This window comes from Syngnathus floridae, chromosome 9 (genome assembly GCF_059516105.1).
Source record: "Syngnathus floridae isolate MCC-2025c chromosome 9, RoL_Sflo_1.0, whole genome shotgun sequence".
Classification (NCBI taxonomy): Eukaryota; Metazoa; Chordata; class Actinopteri; order Syngnathiformes; family Syngnathidae; genus Syngnathus; species Syngnathus floridae.
Window position 1 is genome coordinate 5,625,136 of NC_142421.1, and position 19,600 is coordinate 5,644,735.

The 19,600-nt window shown below is 40.1% G+C and overlaps 1 protein-coding gene across 2 annotated transcripts; it reads left to right on the top strand.

The window, feature by feature from the left end:
• The first annotated feature begins 13 nt into the window (after positions 1-13).
• Positions 14-18,503, top strand: cpeb3 (cytoplasmic polyadenylation element binding protein 3). Of its 2 annotated transcripts, XM_088384755.1 has the most exons (11): positions 14-167; positions 1,347-2,197; positions 4,735-4,801; positions 7,220-7,276; positions 9,718-9,741; positions 11,151-11,318; positions 11,445-11,534; positions 13,383-13,501; positions 13,750-13,864; positions 13,963-14,144; positions 15,186-18,503. In XM_088384755.1, the coding sequence occupies exons 1-11, from the start codon at positions 29-31 to the stop codon at positions 15,411-15,413; spliced, it is 2,040 nt and encodes a 679-aa protein (XP_088240881.1). In that variant the 5' UTR covers positions 14-28; the 3' UTR covers positions 15,414-18,503. The 2 variants fall into 2 exon arrangements, with proteins under 2 accessions (XP_088240881.1, XP_088240882.1); XM_088384756.1 differs by lacking the exon at positions 9,718-9,741.
• The last annotated feature ends 1,097 nt before the right edge of the window (positions 18,504-19,600 follow it).

Sequence of the window (19,600 nt, forward strand, 5' to 3'; positions counted from 1 at the left end):
ACTCCCATGATCCTCTGCGGCATCATCCATGCGCCGCAGTCAATCAGCTGTTGAGGCAACTGCTGACTACCTCGGAACAAGGGTTGCTCGTTTGTCATTTCTAAACCTTGACGAGGAAAAACAGAAATATATTCACTCTCCGAGTCCCCAAAGGGTGAACAATCAAGGTAACTTGGCGATAGACTGACAAACGGCCGTGGTGCATGCTGCTTGTGTCGTTTTGTGTGACACCTATGGATCAAAGGGGGGTTTCAAGGCAAGGCATGTCCATGAAATGTATCGCACGTCTGTGTGCGAAGTGCTGTTTGTAAAGTCATGTGGCAATGCGTCTTAAAAGGGTGAGGATAGCTGTTCTCTTCTGATGACCTTGGAAGCGCACCTCTTGGGTGGAAATCGCGGATTAACTACTGGGTTGTGTGCAATGCAGGTTGTTGCGATTATTTTCAAATCTATAGCTGTCACACGTCTAAAATCAAATGGATTTGATAGTTTTCAATGTCTCTGCGGTTGGATGTTTATGCAATAAGGTTGCCAAATGTGTAATGACTACAAACACTGCATGACTTAACATTTGCTGCTGCCTTTGTCGAAGCGCAGTTGAATGTGTTTTCATGCGTTTAGATTTGTTTTGAACCCAAAAAAATGAATGCAAATTGGGTTGGTGATAATTGCTGGCCATGCCATTTGCGTTTAACGAATAGAAATGGTTTCACTGAAATGGGAAGCGGCGTACGTACTTGTCACCGGGCTAAACCGCACTACAATATCAGGGTTGAATACAACATTTTATCTTTATCACTGCGGACCTCCACCAGTGCGCTATAGCTGAATAAAAAACCTTTCGACGTATTTACACCGTGTCTACATATTCAGAGCACACAACCGGATATGCGCATTAATAAAGAATTCCAGGCGCGTCACGGTGCAGCATTTAGCATGGTCAGTTCATTGATAGCTTCATAACAGACCCTATAGGATCCTTTCTCCTTACGGGAGGACATCTGTATTTACTGACGTATGCAAATGAGCACAGGGGCGGTCCTATATCCCCACGCACAATTCCGTTTCACATTGCAGTTTAGAGTTTCCTGCGTGGAAGGGGAACCGCAACGTGGCGAAATCGGAGAACTATCTCCACGTATATGCTCTGTGCAATTCGTGGCATCTATGAATGCTATTGTTGGGAAGTATTCGATAAAATGAGTGATCACCAAATGGGCTTTGCACTTGCATGGTCCTACTAGAGTCAGATCCACGCTGGAGTTGCTCTACTTGGACCGACCCGACAGTTGCTGTGTGCTTGGCTGAAATATAACAATTACACGTTAAATCCATCTGTTTTGCAGCTCTTCAAAACATGCAGGATGATTTACTGATGGACAAAAACGCAGCCCAGGCTCACCATCAGCAAGATCCGACACAAATAGACCCTCCTCCTTCCTCCAGTACCCCCCCGACCTCGTCATTGGAGCCCTCGTCCTCATCATCAGGGTCTGAGAGTCCGTCGACCGGGAACAGCAGCACGGCGGACAAAGTGTCGATGGAGTCCCCAATCCTGCCAGGGCTGAACTTCCACCAGCAGCCACAGGAGACCGATCCTATTTCCTCCCCGCCTTCCTCCTTCGGGAGCACTTGGTCCACTGGGAACACCAACGTCGTGGACGAAAGCTTTTTCCAGGGAATACCCTCCGCGAACGGGACGATGCTTTTCCAGAATTTCCCCCACCACGTCAACACGGTCTTCGGTGGTAATTTCTCCCCGCAGATGGGACTCGCCCCTCAGTCTCAACAGCATCAACAACCGGCGCAGCAGCAGCCTCAGCAGAGAAGATCACCCCTCAGCCCCAACCAAGGCCCCTTCCTCCAGAGAAACGCTTATCAGACCATCATGAACGCAGCTAAAGGGTCCTCTTCTTCTTCAGTATCGTCACCGGCATGGAATAACCACCAAAACATGGGGTGGAGCACCGGCTCCAACCACCCTTGGAGTGGTTTACAGGCAGGCAGGGACCCACGCAGAGCAGGGGGCGTCGGTGTTGGAGTCCCCTCTCCAGTGAGCCCAATTTCCCCCGTGAAAAAAAATTACGGCAGCAATGTTATTGCACCGCCAAAATTTCCAAGATCTGGTCCCCTCGCTCCCAAGGCCTGGAATGAGGACGGTGCCTTCAGGACTGACAGCAATATTCTACCTATACAGGTAAACACACTCCCTTGCAAAGGAAATGGGTTATTTAGTCTCCGATTTATTTTTCTCAGTTTAAAATTCGTATCCTGCCTCAAAATCAAAGTAATGGAGCGATTTTGGAACTACACGTAGTATTGCAATATGCGTCTTGAATATTGCGTATCGATATGATTGCAATATTTAACATGCGCCTTAAGTAATGACATATTTACTATCTAATGAAAGATTTGTGTCGATACTGTACAGACTTTCCACAGGCTTCATCTATGTTTACTTGTATGAACAGCCTCAAGACTGTTTCAGAGGGGCACCTTTCTCTGCTCGCCATATCCAATTGCAAGTAGACTAGTTGCCAATACTGACTTGCTTTTCACACATGGCCGCTCCCCAAAAACTCACTCAGTTTATTTATGCTGACTGCAAAATATATCTATTTGCTTAAATCTAAACACGGATACATCGGCGTTGTAATGATTACATATCGCGTGCGGATGAAACGCAACTCACGGATGGCAGTGCGGGATTAAACATTCAGGGAAAGATGCTTTCACTGTCATTTAATCCTTCTCAGGCCCAACAACACAAGCCGAAGTGATACTGTGGACTTGTCTAATAAGACTATTGTACATGTTTTATATAACCGATGAATGACTTTGGCGTCAGTCATAAGTAAAATGAATTGAAAATGAGTCACAAACACTGGAGGGAAAATGCACGGTCATCCGCCATATTTGCCCTTGGTTTTCTCAGTAACATCGTCCTAGTTATATAATCAACATGTCACAGTTAGCCCCAAGCTACGCTGATGCTAGACGCCATTTGTTTTTGCCTGTGTTTTTTTGTACCTTTCATTGCCTGATCAACAGGCTTCTTTCTAAAATCCCGTCCGATATCAAGATATGATTTGTCTTGACGCAAGGCTTTGTGGCTGTGTCCGTATTGAGTAAATTACCTTTGCAAGTCCAAATCTTAAGATATGTGGGCCGCATTATCAGTTGCACTCACCTACTCACACTAACCAACACAGTATTTTCCTAGAAAGCCTTCACTGATGTCATCCCAGCCACAGCTCACACTTAAGTGCTTAACAATTCCAACCATAATTGGAGGGGAGTTATCACCACGATGCAAAGTCAGGGTGCCACATGTCATCCGGTTTGTTGACTGAAGTGAAACTCGGGCAAATTGCTGAGCCAAGCAGCAGGCGCAATGTCACGTGGTGAGCTCATGACACGCCAGGTGTGCCCGTCGAGGTCGAAGATCTCACGAAGGGCCATCTTTTCCAGACTGCGTCTTTTCGAAGTGTCTGAACTTGCGAGTTGTATTTATGCCGATTCCCCCGGTACAGATTTCTGACCACTGCACGTTTAGTTTTGAACGAAGGCGGCCACCCTAAAGAGAAAGGGAAATCATGGAACATGGAGTTTTCCCTCAAATGTGTGATTGTAAGTGAAACGTGAAAATGATTAAGCACACTTTAAATTTGAAAAGGCATTGCACCAGCCGTCCCCAACCTTTGCACAAAAAAGCTGTTTCAGGTTGACATATTTTGAAGGATAGCTATAGAAACAAATGAAATTAAATTTATTTATTTATTTATTTATTTATTTATTTATTTATTTATTTATTTATTTATTTATTTATTTATTTAAAACGTCTTGATATTGAGGGAAGACCCAGCCCATAGTCCATTCTGACCTCTTGGGTCCTTAGTTTACATTAAATCTTTGGATCTATTTAGGTCACTGGACCAGATTGACCTCTCCCCCTACAGTGCTCATCCATACTGATCACCCAGGAAGGGGAGCGCACGGAAACTAAAAGCTCAGCATTTGACGTATTTAGCGTTTGTACCAAGTGGGCAGATTTTTATCTGAGTGGTGCTGTCGGGTCCACAGTGCGGGTGAATGACGCTTTTGAATGCTCAGCCTAAAGCGTAACAATAGTGTTGGTGTGCAAACAATGCTGCTTGGTTTTGGGCTGCCAAGCCTGGAGCGAGACATTCTCAGGCCTCACCTTTGGCTCACATGTCACTCTAATGCATTCGGTCACCGGCGTTTGATCAGCTGGCAGTGATTGGATTGACCTTGGGCCATTCACCATAGTATTGATTGTTATTGTGGTTTGCAAGGGGGAGGGGTCAATGCGCCTCACATGATCAGAAAAGAAAAAAAATCTGCATTTTTTTGTTTTCTTTTTCTCATCACAAGGACAGAATATGCAGCACATGATTAGTCATCTGTGCTAACTAAAGACCAGAATAAATCCCTGTGTGACCCATGACCACTAGACCAACTTTCCACTGAGGGCAGCTTCAGAGCCTTCTCTGTTATGTAGAACAAGTCAAATATTTCGATTGGTTTCACTCCGGTTAGAACACGTTGGTATTTTAACAAAAGATGCAAGGAATAAATAAATAAGATATATTATTGCTGGTATTTTGATCTGTTCTGTGTTCATTTTGTGTTTTGCAAAGTACTGCCGCAGATTATGACCCCTGTTTTCTCTCTCTCTCTCTTTTTTGGTTGTTTTTTGTTTTTATGTTGTAGGACGCATTTAACTTGCACTCTTTGGGGAATGCCTTTATGGATGCGATAAGGGCTGACCATGACAAAGGTAAAACTCACCCACTCGCCATTTAGGCCCACTGATGAATATTGATATTTTGTGAAGAAATCATTTTGCAGGGATAATATTCGTATGTCCCTGCTTTTACTCTATGTAAAAAAAATAAATGTAAAAAAATACAAAAATATATATTTTTTTAAATAAATAAAAATACAAAAAATGTCAAAATTGTTTTTATCGCTCTTGAGATGCCAAACATTTCTCATTGATTCAATCGTATGCTATTTTTGGCCTTTCGCTGTAAAGTATTGATTCCAGGCTTTGTTTTTGTTATTGACTGGACATTGCTAGCAAGTATAAAACATCAGAAGCAGAACAAATAATACTGCTGCTGTTTGACTTTCAACACTGTTGACAAAAGCATCAGTCTGTAGATATAAGCTAACACACGAGGACTTTATCGGGAGCAAAACAGGCCTTGCCGGCACAAGTCAAAAGAGTCGTAGCCACCAGAAGCCTGTTTACAAACTGTCAAACCGGGAATGATGCACTACTCTTATGCCTCGTTGCTTCATTTGGGTCAAGTGTGAGCAGACTGTGCCAGATTAACTTTGCCACGTGCCCACTCTGTACATAAGGTAATCCAGAATTGTCCACACATGGGACAAAAGTAAGTCGACAGGATTGGAAGAGGGCTGGTGCTAAATTAAGGTGAGGTGAAAGGTCAATATTAGCTTTGCCTGACATGCCGGACTTGACCTCATAAACCTTCAGCACGTTACACTGAGATGATGGCAACAGTAGAGGATGGCCCTGTACTTTAAACACCATTTAATGACTACATATAAGATAAGATGATGACTGTGTTAAAGGTGAGATTGCAACTAATGTCCAATAAATCCTGTCAGGGTGATTGTTTTGCAATAGGACGGCAAATTCACAGCTCGTGCGGTCAGGACTGGGCTAATCCCTCCAAGGCAGGAAAACAAGTTTACTCGTCTTGTTTTGATAATGAATAAAGAGTTTGTTTGTCCGAATCGAATTGAAAGCGTCATATTCAATAAAAAAAAAAAATGGTTCTCCCAGACTAACGCCAGCTTTGAAAGACATGCCGTAATTTTATTTTGGTTACTTTTGACCCAATGGTTATTTTGAGTTTTGTTTTCCATGGAAACAAACTTTCTGTTCTCTGTTGTGTAGCTGTAATAATTTTCATGATGTTGTTGGTGCAAGTGTGCATGGGGGGGGGGGGGAGTAGGTCATGCTGACAAATGTGGAAGGAAAATAACTCGTTCTTTCCAACCATGTCAGGTGCTTCTCACTGGGTATTGTTTTTCTTTTTTTTTTCCACAGTACAGTATTCCATTGGGATTTAATTAACCTGGTCCAGCTCAACGCAATGCGGGTTAGGGGAGCAATGTGCATTTTTTTTTCCATACTTTGACCTTTGCATCACTTTGGTAGACATTAATGATTGACCTAAAAGCCAATCAAAGAAAGCGAGGTCTTGTATCCTAAATAGTAACACTTTACTGCTGTCCCGGTTAGCACTAGTTGAATTCTATCTGTGAGGAAGCCTAACCAGAGCCGCAGTTCCAACTCGGGGGCCCCTCTGGGGTTCACACTCAACTTCTTGGGGGAAGCAGATGGCAGTCAGCCAGAGCTATTTTAACGTGTTAGGAAAGCAATGCCCTCAAAATTACTCATGGAAGATGGGCAAGCACATTCAAGGCCTTAATTGTCCAACATCTACACGTGTGAATCCTAGCACAAAATTGTTCACTTGTGTTGTACAGAAGTAACTTTTAAAATGCTATTTTGTTTGCACGACACCAACCTGTAACAAGCAGCTGGTCCGGCTCTCAAGAGCCATGTCACGTGAGGGTTAAATCCACAACAACATCTTATCAGCCTTCTTTACCAGTGAGCTGGTCTTGTATATTAAAAGTATTCTATTAATAATATTTATGTTGAAGCTATATTCTAACCGTGTGTTGAGTTAAACTGGTGTATTTCAATATAGTAGTAGGCAACCTTTGAAAGGGAAGGATAGTTACTGTCACTCGAAATGAGGTTCATGCCATGAGGAAACGATACTTTCTTCAGATAAGATATCTTAATTGATGTTGCTCGTGGGTTCAGAGTGTATGCTTGGAATGACTAAGATAACCAGAATGAGAATGTCTCACATTAAAGTGTTGACAGATAGATTGAGAGACAAAAGCTCTGCTGAGTTCCCAGCATTTTAGATCCCTTTGTATGTGTTTCTTCATTTGTGTGCATATCAAAGATGTGACAACAAATAAATTTGTATTTTCTTACGTTCACAAAATTTTTATTCGTTTTATCCAATGTTTATGTGTAGTGGTGCTTTTCAACTACGATTAAGTGTAACAGAAACAATTCAAGCAAATGGCTATCAAGCTGCTTTCGATTTTTTGGTTCATGCCTATTTTTCTTTCCTAGGACGTTTGGGCCTTAACTTCCATCGTCCTGGAGCCGAACACATAATGCCACTGAACAGTAAGTAACATTTCCTTGCGATGTCATTCTATTTGAGTTTTTTTTTTTTTCTCAGAGGGTTTTAAGCCTTAGCTAATGTGCGAAGTATTTTATGCCATGTTTGTACAGCACAAATACTGCATTTCTTCAGACAGGTGCAGGTTTATTTACTTAGTTGCAATGAAGATCTGGCATCTCTTTCAGGGAAGGCATCTATTTGCGGTAGGAAGGTGTAATTAGTGCAAATGCTTGTGTATGGGTGGAGCAAAAACACTGACGATCATTGTTTGGTCAACAGAATTCTTACGTTGGTGTTACAGTGGGAATGGAATGTGTACTTGGTTCACATTAGTGGAACTTTTTTATTCCTGTTTTAGGTAAATGCGGTTACGATTATTTCCTGATTAGGTTTCTGCATGGCGAATCATGCTTTGCTTTAAAACTACCTATGTTGTTTATTTTATTATTACATATGTGTTATTATTAAATATCTAATATGAATAAGTAAAAATAAATAAATCAAATCCAAATTGTAAGTTTTCCTTTTAAAAATAATTCCCGTGGAGTCTCTTTCCCAGCTTTTTCTCTCATACCTTCATGAATTCCTGGAAAGATTTTTTTCGGGATCCTCCACAGCCACAACTCGCCTCCTCTTCCTCTCGCAGTGAACTAACCACAGCAGTTCTTTGTAGACTTGCTGGTTGGTTGTCGAGAATTTGTTGCGGTTTGAAATCTATCTGACGTGACGCCAGTCTTGGAACTTTTCTGACACACCTCGTGTGGAGTAGACCATGCCACTAAACATTTGGTGCACCTGCTTAGCCTTTATTTGGGGCTGGGTTTCCTGACACCATAAACCAAGGATGAACCTTCTAGCACAGTTGACCTGTGAATAGCATGACTATAAATAGCCCCACATGTAAGACTAGAATCTGTTGGTGCTGGTCTACTAGCATGCTGATGACCAGCCAGGTGAAGAAATCAGGATCCATATTTTTTTATCCATTCAACCCGTTACATTTTTACACACAGGAGAAGCCTTAATTAATTTTCAAGTGCTACAATACACTACAATTATTTTCATGATCGCAGAGAGTGCGTCCTGGATTGATGTTAAACTCCTGTTTCATGGGAGTACGCTGAAGCAAGCACAGATCTGTCAGATCTTCCGAAGATGTCGCAACAAAAAGGAGCTAGCTTTCTTCTATTCTTATAGTATCACTCATTTGCTTTGAGGAGTGCGGAATAAAGTTGCAGTGTCAGACTTTATAAAGGTGTCTGTAGCCAACTTATCACTTGTGGAAATCAGGACATAACAAACTCATCACTTCCAAAGAAATTTCATTTTGCCTCATGGCCCAAACTCATAAATGGAGCTCCAGCCCATTATTTATCTCCATTCCCCTTCACGGGTTTGCTCCCCGTGCTGTAGTTTCTGTCTGTTTCCCTGGTTGCTAGGTGACTTTGTTACAGCCGAGGCTCGGGAGAAAGGGCAATACTACAGACAGCCATTCCAGGTTTGGGGGGGATTGGAGAGTCAGAGTTTTTTTTTTTTTTTTTAAATGAAAACGTTGTGAAGGAAACGAGCCTCAGAGACAACATATTCTCTGAGAATAATCCTCAAGCTTGTCCACGTTTGTAATGTAAAAAGCCAACTCTTTCCTCTCCTGCTGTTTGTATTTAATGAGACATATTGAATTTTGGAGTGGAGACAAGATAAAGAGAATTTTATTAATCCTATGAGGGAAATTTTAAAAGCAGGGCATTAAAGTCAGGTTCAGATTCTGTAGTGAAGTGAAGCACAACACTTGTGTAATTTTGTGACAACCCTGCAAGGACCGATTAGACAGGCCAGATGTTATGCCCAGGTCTGCTCCACATGATAAAAGTAAAAGTTGGAGCTTTAACTATTGATTCAAGTGAAGGCTTGAGGCCGCCACCTGTCCCATCTACTCAATACCCCGTGGGAACTTTCCACTCATCCACAGGTTTCCATTCCTAACCTGGGAGTCAATTATAATACTTCACTGAGGTCATGATAATGACTAACTTGCGCCACCTTAATTCGTGTATGTACTCTGCTTTATTGTCCTGTTCGTAAATAAACACAAAAGATTAGCATGAACGTCAACCGTTGCTGGTTCATTAAACTTCGATGACAATGTCCACTTTTGCGTTATGCAAGGAAATATGTCAGCTATTTGCGTGACTAAACCAGATTAAATGTGTGTTGTTGCTAAAGTCAGTGGAGCAATTTGCAACGTGCAGTTAAAAAAATTCCTCCTTTAGTTGAACAGGCTTAGGTGTGGCCGTCCGTGTTTTTCCTGTTACCTTGGCGATGTTTCTGGACTGGTGTTATTTCCACAAAATGTCTCGTATCTCTCCCCTACCTGTGTTAATGTCCACCACCCCCCCCATTGTGTCTCCTCTGTTTTTCTTTCCTTCACTTTCCTGACAAGCAGCCCGGAGCTTTGGCCGCAGAAGAGGTAATATGTAGATCTTACTCAAGGTTCCTGCTTGCTTTGCCCACTATTGTCTCTTGAAAGACACCTCATCTGTGTTGTCATTGATTAAATCATCCAAATGAATGCATTTTCATGAAATCAAAATGGGGTAAGAAAAAAAAAATGTTCATCAAAATCACGAGGGTTGACTCACCTTAGTAATTGGCATCAAGCTTTTGTAATACTATGTGATTTGAGTTCTTCCAAAGCGAATCTTCGAGAATTTCAAGAGTTGGAGATGATTCATTTGATTGGCAAATGAGTGATTCTAATATTGTTGTTTTTCAATATGCTTTTGAACAGCAATCTTCAAGCAGAAATGCCAATTTTATGATTGTTATTTGTTAGCCAATAGCTTCTGCACTGTTACTTTGTTAACCAAATAAAGGCTGAATATAGTTGATTCCCCTAAACACACATCACATCCACACAAAGATAGTCATTCAATATTAATGTGTTGTTTTTCCAATGCATAGTGACAGACTTTGTGTCACCAACTCCTCAGGAAGCAAATTTTATTTTTTGGCTGTGTCCAATGAACCATTCTACTATGTAGCGAGCAATTGTCATAATAGGAAATGAGTCATAATAATAAATGAGTGTCATCCGGAGAGGACTAATTTACTAAATATGTTTTACCCGGCATCGGGTTGGCTGGTTGTACCCTGCCGCTTGCCAAAAGTCAGCTGGGAGAAAATGGAAAGATGATTTAACCTGCCAGGCAGTGATTTTTTTTAGAAGCAATTCCATTTTCATCCCGCTCTGATGCTGGTCTTGACACCCAAAAATCTGAATCGATTTTAGGGTCAATTATTTTCAAAACACAAAAGTTTCCATAGTCTTTCTAATACTTTCACAATGAGGAGCTCATAGTTGTGGAGATTAGATGTGTGGTGAGGATTTCAAACAGAAATCTTCTCAACCAATAAGAGACCAGCAGGTTTACATTACCCGTTTTGGTATTGTTTCCGTTCATTGAATTGAGCCAAGTAGGTACCAGGCTCAGCAGGCAATTAAACTCATGGAAAGCAGCCAATAGATTCCCTTAAGCTAGTGGATTCCCTTAAGCTTTCTTTTTTCTTTTTTTTTGTTCATAATGGCCATCCATACATTACCTAAAGCTGTTTCCACTTGGGAGAGGAAGTATGCGGTGTAAAAACAAGTCCTGCCCCCTTCAGTAGACATAAATTTAGAAACAGTACATTGTTATTGTGGATTGGGCTTAGTGTTAAATATTAAATACATTTAGATATATTTAACCTGGCCTTTACATTTCGATATTTACGTGCAGAAGTTATGGACCATGTGGAATATTTGTTTGTACTCTCCCTGCATTGTCTGACCTCCTTTACTCAATCTTTGCCCTTCTCCTTGCCTTTCCTCTTCTGCAGGTCGTTCCTACCTTTTTCCCTTCGAAGATGCTTTCCTTGACAATGGCCATGGTGAGCTCTCTTTGACCCCAGGCCTCAACTCTCCAACCCGTTGTCAAAACGGAGAGAGGATGGAGCGCTACTCCCGCAAGGTTTTTGTTGGAGGCCTGCCCCCAGACATAGATGAAGGTAAATTTTTCACCTGTTTTATTTTCATTATTACCACTCTCCCACCGCAGAACACGTATCTTAATATAACTTTCATATGTACATATATAATGAGCAAAAACATTCATGACTTCATTCTTTTACCAGATGAGATCACCAATAGTTTCCGTCGCTATGGACACCTGGTGGTGGACTGGCCCCACAAAGCCGAGAGCAAATCCTACTTCCCGCCGAAAGGTAACATTAGTTTGTCCAAACAAACGCTGGATTTTCCCATCGCACATCAAAAGACTACACCAATAAATATCACCTTGGGCGATTCTCATCATCATAGGGTGCCCTAAAACGTTCATGTTACCCAGAAATCATACTGAGAGAGCGTCACATTGTTAATCTGTGTAGCCCAGCGGCAGTAATCATACACCATGAGATTTCACACTAAGGGCTGTTTATTGGAATGGTTACCTCAGGCAGGACAATGTTTTTCTCCACAACTTCATGAGCCCATCAGCAACCCATGAGCTTCTGTCATTTTAGAGAAGCTATTAAGATGTTCTGGAAATAACTGGCATTCCTCATACACGTGGTAATACGCTACATCTGGAGGAACTCGTTTCTCAATATTATTGTTTTTCTGAATTGGGAGGATTCCTTGGGCGTAGTCTTGACTCTACTAACGCCACACCCAGCAGCAAAACTATGACAACCTTTTCGGGGAATGAGCTGAGGAAGCTGTCATTGTAAAGGGGTGTGGTCAAGTCTCTTAAAAAAATATATATTTATACATTTTCATTTTTAATATTGCTCCAGAAAGCATACAAATATATAAAATAAAAATATTATTATTTATTATTTTTTATTTATTTGTTATTATTTATTATTTATTTATTATTTTTTTGCAAAATAACACAAAACCGTGATCTGCTTTTTGAATATTTAAATGTGAAACACTCTAATCACTTTCTAATTAGCACTTGTCAGTTTCACTCATTGCTCATCAGTGTTTTCACAATTCTTTGTCTCATTTAATCCGTTTGTTATGTTTTTCTCGTCAACTGTTATCCACTTGTCGCAGCAACCTGTTATCAGCTCGACACACTAATATAAGTATTTTTAGCTGAGCACCAATGTGCCTGTTGATTGTGTCAACAGATATTTTATCCTCAAACAATGAAGTGTCATTAAATGGATTTATTCCCTGAATGCTTCTGATGTGCTCTGAATAATTTCTCGGGATGAAAAATGACACAAATGGAGGCCAGTCTTTGGTTCTCAGATGTCTGTGATGTCGTGGCAACCACAATGAAGTCTGGTCACTATGGTGATGGGAGGTACTTCTGCCCTATATCACCCACCACCGTCATCACGGTTGATGCTGCAAATGTTAAGGAGCTATTTAGGGCTGAGTGAACGAGGTGGCAAAATTGCCCGAGTGTTGCAAAGCGCTACCGGCGTGCAAGATGACATCATACTTCTCTAAAGCTGCAACACTCTAAGATGATATATAGTCGTATCGAAATGCTTTAATAAAAATGACCTTTTCAACATGTTTGACTTTATTAATGGAATTGATTGTCTTTTTTCTTGCTATATAGCAAAAGGAAAAAACTAGAGGCTACTGTGAATTAGTGCAAGTCTTGGAAATGACTGCTCACATTAGAAAAAGAAAATGCTTGCAAACCACCATGACTCATTCCAGACTGTTTAGGCACCAATAATTTTGAAACTGACCATTCATTTTATGTTAAAAAAAAAAAAAATGGTTATACACCATCATGTAGCACTGTTGAAGTGCTTAAGGTTATCCGCTTACTTTCCGTTCATGAATATGTATTCCATTGTTCATTGTGTGACTGGGTGACCGTGTAAAGCATTTAAGTAACTTGGGCTGAACATTTTAAGTCTGTTTACTTTTCATTCTGGAGCATTTCCATTTTTTTCCACTTTGTATTTAATTTATTTGTAGTACATGTTTTTTCTCTATGAGTTTGTCGGGCTTCTCTGAGTTAAAACCTTTCTTGTTATGTTAAGGTGACACACACTATTACTTGATTTTGACTTTCTTTTCAAATTCCTCTTTTCCAGGTTACGCCTTCCTGCTGTTCCAAGAGGAGACCTCTGTTCAGGCATTGATTGATGCCTGTATTGAGGAGGACGGCAAACTCTACCTGTGTGTGTCCAGTCCCACTATCAAAGACAAACCGGTGAGCAGATAACAGCAGCCATCCACATATTTTCTTTATCCTCTGTGGAAAAACAAATATTAGCTTTAATGTGGTTAGAATTTTTAAATTTGTAAATACAATTTTAACCAAATTCTTTCATTGATCAAAAAGAAAAAAAAATCCCTGCAATATTTTTGATTTTATATTTTAACCATGTGAAGCACTTTGAGAATCCTCTTTGTGCTGTATAAATAAAAATGTATTTACCATAGTACCCCCCCTAACAGGTCCAGATCCGTCCATGGAACCTGAGTGACAGTGACTTTGTCATGGATGGCTCCCAACCTTTGGACCCCCGCAAGACCATCTTTGTAGGAGGAGTGCCCCGTCCTCTACGTGCAGGTAACTGATAGAACGATTGGCACTAATATTACTTGCCTCTTCTAATACATACATGTACTATGTACATGGACCTTAATAATCTCTTTCTCTCATTCCAGTGGAGCTTGCTATGATCATGGATCGGCTGTATGGAGGCGTTTGCTACGCTGGCATCGACACCGACCCGGAGCTCAAGTATCCAAAAGGGGCCGGCCGCGTGGCCTTCTCCAATCAGCAGAGCTACATCGCCGCCATCAGCGCTCGCTTCGTTCAGCTGCAGCACAATGACATTGATAAAAGGGTACGTTCACCATGCCCCGTTTCCATCCGTCCTCACGAAGGACCACCGCTGAGGTTTTTGCTCTTATTGAACTTTGTCTCACCCTCTCTGCCACATGTCCCATTGTTATTATGGTGCACGTTTCAGCTTGCTAAAATGAAAAGGCTCGCTTAGGCTGTCTCATCACTGCGGGCCAACACGTGTTTCCAGTTGCAGACACACACGATTGATTTAATTACAGTTCTCTATACATGTTGAGCCTCACGTGCTGCATATTTGGGCCACGCCGGCCAATAGCAGACGCATACATTGTGACCGAACAAGACTGGTTGTCAGCCAGAATACTGGGCCTCTCTTTAGGGCGTGGCCCCACCTATTTTGTGTGGACAATAGTAGCCTACTGAGACACACCTCTGAAAGATGTGACTAACCCTTAAATCCACCTTAATTCTTCAGCAAACGATATTATTTTGAGTAATTCTATGCTTCACATTTTTCTCGCCTGACACAAAAGTAAAGTCGATGAACTACTATCAACACAAATAAATGTATGAGCAACTCATATTATATACAGTAAAAGCTACAAAACAAACTGGCAAATAACTCGTTTTCAAATCAGACAAGTAAAAACTGGTCAAATATTAAAAAAAAAAAAAAAGATATGAAGAAGTGAAGATAATTTGCAATTCTAGTAATCACACACGAATTTGTCTTCGCAGGCCACATAAAATGATGTGGCGGGCCGTATCTGGCCCCCCGGACCTTGAGTTTGACACCTGTGGTATAGAAGTATTTTTGTCCAAAGACTTTGTCTGTGTGGGAGTCATTTAAATGGTTTTGAAAGAGGCTGACACACATGCTTTAAATTAAATGAGAAGGATTTTGTGGCCACACTCCCACAAGGTTTGCATCGTCATTCCCACCTTGAGTGTCACCATGACGACCGAGCCCTCATTTCTTTTTCCCGGTCAAGCTCTTTGTAAAGAAAATCGAAATAAACAAATGGGAGCTGTACTGTATCAATGTGAAATTGAGGAGAATGTCTTCTGCTCTTCCCCTCAGGTGGAGGTGAAGCCGTACGTGCTTGACGATCAGATGTGTGATGAATGTCAGGGGGCGCGCTGCGGGGGCAAGTTCGCCCCCTTCTTCTGTGCCAACGTCACATGTTTGCAGTACTACTGCGAGTACTGCTGGGCCAGCATTCACTCGCGAGCCGGCCGAGAATTCCACAAACCGCTCGTGAAGGAAGGAGGCGACCGTCCTCGACACGTGTCCTTCCGCTGGAGCTGAGTAGTGTGTCTGCCTGACCATCCCCAGATACATAAAAAAGAAAATAGTCCTTCTATCCATGAGCAGAGCATGACAAATAACACAAAGCATCCCATCTTCACACCCTCAGGCCCAACTCTTTGTATTGCCCTCTGATGAAGCATTGTGAAACGTGAAAGCTTTGAATTTGCACTTTGGCATACCACCTCAACACACACACATGCACGCACACACACACACAGGATGTAACTTCACACACTTGACTACTTTCAGCTCACTCGAGGTGACGAGGTCCTGCTGACCCCCCTAACCCCCCACCCTCCATAGCCACGTGGAAGTGGGACCATAGGAATATTTATAAAAAAACAAAGCCTATTTTTAGTTTTGTACCTATCTATACATGTGGATTATTTTAATTTAATGTAAAAAGAGCATGCACTTATTTTCAAACACACACACAGACATACATTACACACATGTATACATGGATGTACTATAAATATACACAGTAGGCCCTAAGAGAAAATGAGTCACCAAAGTGTACAAGTGTAGTCAAACTGGGCAAAATAAGAAACATCGCAAAATAAGGGCCCTGTAATGCCTTGAAAAGATGAAAATAACATTATAATCAATCAATCCATAATCGTAAATATTAATACCTCATACACACAACCAGATTAGTTCACTGTTGATTTCTAATGATATTTTTCTAAATGTATTGCTGCAATGGCTTTGCTGCTGAATTTTATGGTCAGATACCAGAAGTACAAAGTGCAAAGAGAACACATCCACGGTGCATTCTTGACAAAAAAGATGGCTGCCATTGAAGCGCATGATTATTTCAGGTAGCTGCATGCTATTGACCTTTTAATACTGCCCATGTTTGCACAGCACACTACAGATTCATCAAGAGGCAGTGAAGATTCAAAGCAGCTCCGTGTACCCTTAGTATCACAAATCCAATTCACTGTAAAATAATATGACAAACCATCTCTGATAGGTGAAGTACTTTTTTTTTTTTTTTTTGCAGTGATTGTTGTTATAATTGTGCAATTTTTCTACCGTATCTAGTTAGGTCAGAGTATGCCTAGAACTGTGATTCGCTTTAGCTGTTGTTCATGTCCAACATAGTGAGTGAACTTTGGATAAAAAGGACAGCAACAATGTTGGATCCTATTGAGACGTCCCATAAGTCAACCAAAGAGTTTCTGACTCGATGACAGTCAGCCGACCAGTTGTTGCTGTGCGTTGTGGATTCAGTGATAAGAATAGAAATGAAGCTACTGGATGGCACATGTTCTCTACATATTGGTAGAAGTAATACAGATGTGCAAATTAGGGGTACGACACTATTTACCCCCCCCCCATTTATTTTGTCCTGCAAAGCTTGAAGTAACCAACCTGCTAACAGTCTATTTGTGTTTTGTATGAAAAGTTTATGGAGTGCAGTGATGGCAAATTACCTGTAGTTTTTGTTTGTTTTTGTTTTAAGCAGTTTTGTGGACAATCCATAGCCTGTAAGGTTCTTGCAAGGTCACGCGTGATCACTTTTGATTTTTCATTGGGGTCGTTGATTGCGCCATGCCCCGAAGCTCATCATCTCTTTTAGTCACAATCTGTTTGTTTTCGTATGTTTTGTGCTGTCCACAAAAAAAAAAGCAGAAGATATATTTTTACTGATGAAAAGAAGACGAAAAGAAACTAGAGGTTAACCATCAGTCGTGTATTCCTAGGAAAGTGAATTTTGTGACAATTTCTTCCCTGCGAAAGTGATTTTTGTGACAATTTCTTCCCACCCAGGCAGGTTTTTTGAGTTTGTTTCTCCTCTGCAGAATAGGTTTTTGTTATGCACTACTCTTTGTATTGTTTTCAAGTGTCCGCACTTGTTTTTGTTAAACAACAAAAAAAGACGATAAGTTTTCTTTCTGACTGACAAGATCTTTTGCAATACCTCACTTTTGAAATGTAATAGGAGACAAACTGATATTTTCTAAGTTCATTCAGATGAAAAATTATATATATATTAATTTAATTCTTAAAGAGAAATTATTTAACAGATGCTTTTTTTATTTGCTCATTTGCTTTTATTTAAAAAAATATATATTTTTGGGAGAAGATGACGGTTGAAGGAGTTAAAACTGCAACCAATATAATATTGCGTCTGTGTGAGAGAGTACAGCCTAGTTTTGTGGTCACGTCTGAAATATTAAGAAAAAAAAAAGTGTCCCCACTTTTTGTATCTTTATAATCACGTATTTAGTACTCTGTTGTCCACAGTTGTAAAAGAGGTTTTCTGTTTTTTTTTTTTTAAGACGTTTATTTTTTTGTATTTCAAATAAAAAAAAATCCTGATATGTTAGCTTGGCCTCATTGAAAACGTGATGGGAGGTTGTAAGAAAAAGAATGCTATGTTAACATCAAGCAGACAACTCGTCTGAAAGCCCCCAAGGTGCATCAAGACTGGTGGCCTTTTGCTCATGCAACACTTGAATTTGTCCCAATTTTTTTCCCCACCCTTCCAAAGCTAAGAACCTCTTTGTTGTTACGTGCAATACTGTTTGTACTATTTGTAAAAAAAAAAAAGACAAAAGAAAAAAGTGGCATAAATCTTTACTGCAAAATTATTTTAATTGTGATTCACAAGAATAATTTTCTACTGTGTATTTACCTACTACCTGCTAGTACCTTTCAGTAGTATGTAGCCTTTGTACTGAGAAAATTATTGCTATTTTCAGTTTTCATTTCATTTTACATAATTTTTTGGGAAGAAAAAAAAGACTAACATATTTCCATGTCTTTTTTATATTTTTGCCTTCACTGGTTTATTTTTTAACCCATAAGATTTCTTGGGTGAGACGTTCATATCTGGTCAATGTCATTTATATTCTATTCATTTGTATTTTTACTTAATAAATTAATTTTGCGATGGTAATCATTTCAAATTCATTTGAATTATTTTCACTTTTTATTTTTGAAGCTGGATTTAAAAAAAATTATAATGTCACGTGTGTCTGGATGCTAAAATGCTTAGCTCTGTGTGTTAATGTGAACATTATTTTGATAGAAGTGGGCCTACAAATTGGCAAATGAAATAAAAAAAGCTGAATTTACCATACACACTACTTGTATATCCTGTAGCAGCATGGCACACTTAACACAAACACTCAAGCTGACTTGGTGTAGTAAAATGCACATCGCTTCCCAATCACCAATTAGATCACGTTTCCTTTGTCTAGTGTGACTGTGTGTGCATAAATATAGCGCTTAAGTGCATATTATACAGTATTTGTATTTTATCTCGATTGGGCAGTGATTCACAACTAGGGTGCTGCAACACACTTTAGCGTGTCATGATAGATCACAAGGGGTGTTGCAGGTGATAATCTCATTTGGCCCAAAATTATCAATGACAAATTACCTGTGTACATCTGTCATCGACAGGCAAAAGCTACTATGAACCTGTGTATCTATCTACGTGCTGCCATTAAGAATAATGACTTTCTGCGAGTGCATATTAAACAAGGCCAGATTTCTCACTAAATAAATTAGTCAACTGAGATGAAATCATTTCAAGCTATATTTCATACTTTGTAATAGTTTTGTTTGGTTTGTGATTTTTCTATGTAAAATGGGTGCCTTGACTCAATAAAGGTTGGGAGACACTGATCTAATGGTTGCGTTATCTCATTCATAATGAAATAAAATTATTACTTGGAAAAAAATTATTTTCATTGCATCTCAGTGATCAACCCAAAATAAATGTAAAACTATCCACAAGTATCTTAATATGACTAGTTTGTTTTGGATGTTTTTAATGTTTTCTGTATTAATGGGCAAATGCTATTAAATATATCATGGTGCTGCAGAAACATATTTTGTGGCATTCAATTCTGTATCCAAGCTAACCATTATTAAGTTTTTGAGTGTCTGCTTGGACTACAAAGTTTATTTCATCTTATCTATTTTAGGATGTTCCATTTTCATAACCAAAAAGCAGCTATTACAGAAATGTGTACATTTCAATTTCTTTAAAATACATTTCAGAAACAATTTTCAGCTTAGCCCCTGAAAGACTTTTAGTCTCTGTGACGCAGCATCAAGTGCACAGCTTTTCCTCTGGTCATTTTATACTCATTGGGGAGGCTCAGGCTCTTGTCTGCAACCGTTTTGCATAATTAAAGAAATTGCGCCATCTAGTGGATAATAGA

Coding starts and splice junctions, on each gene's coding strand:
- cpeb3 (XM_088384755.1), top strand. CDS start 29: ATGCGCCGCAGTCAATCAGCTGTTGAGGCAACTGCTGACTACCTCGGA. Junction 168..1,346: donor CCAAAGGGTGAACAATCAAG/GTAACTTGGCGA, acceptor TCTGTTTTGCAG/CTCTTCAAAACATGCAGGAT. Junction 11,535..13,382: donor ATCCTACTTCCCGCCGAAAG/GTAACATTAGTT, acceptor CCTCTTTTCCAG/GTTACGCCTTCCTGCTGTTC.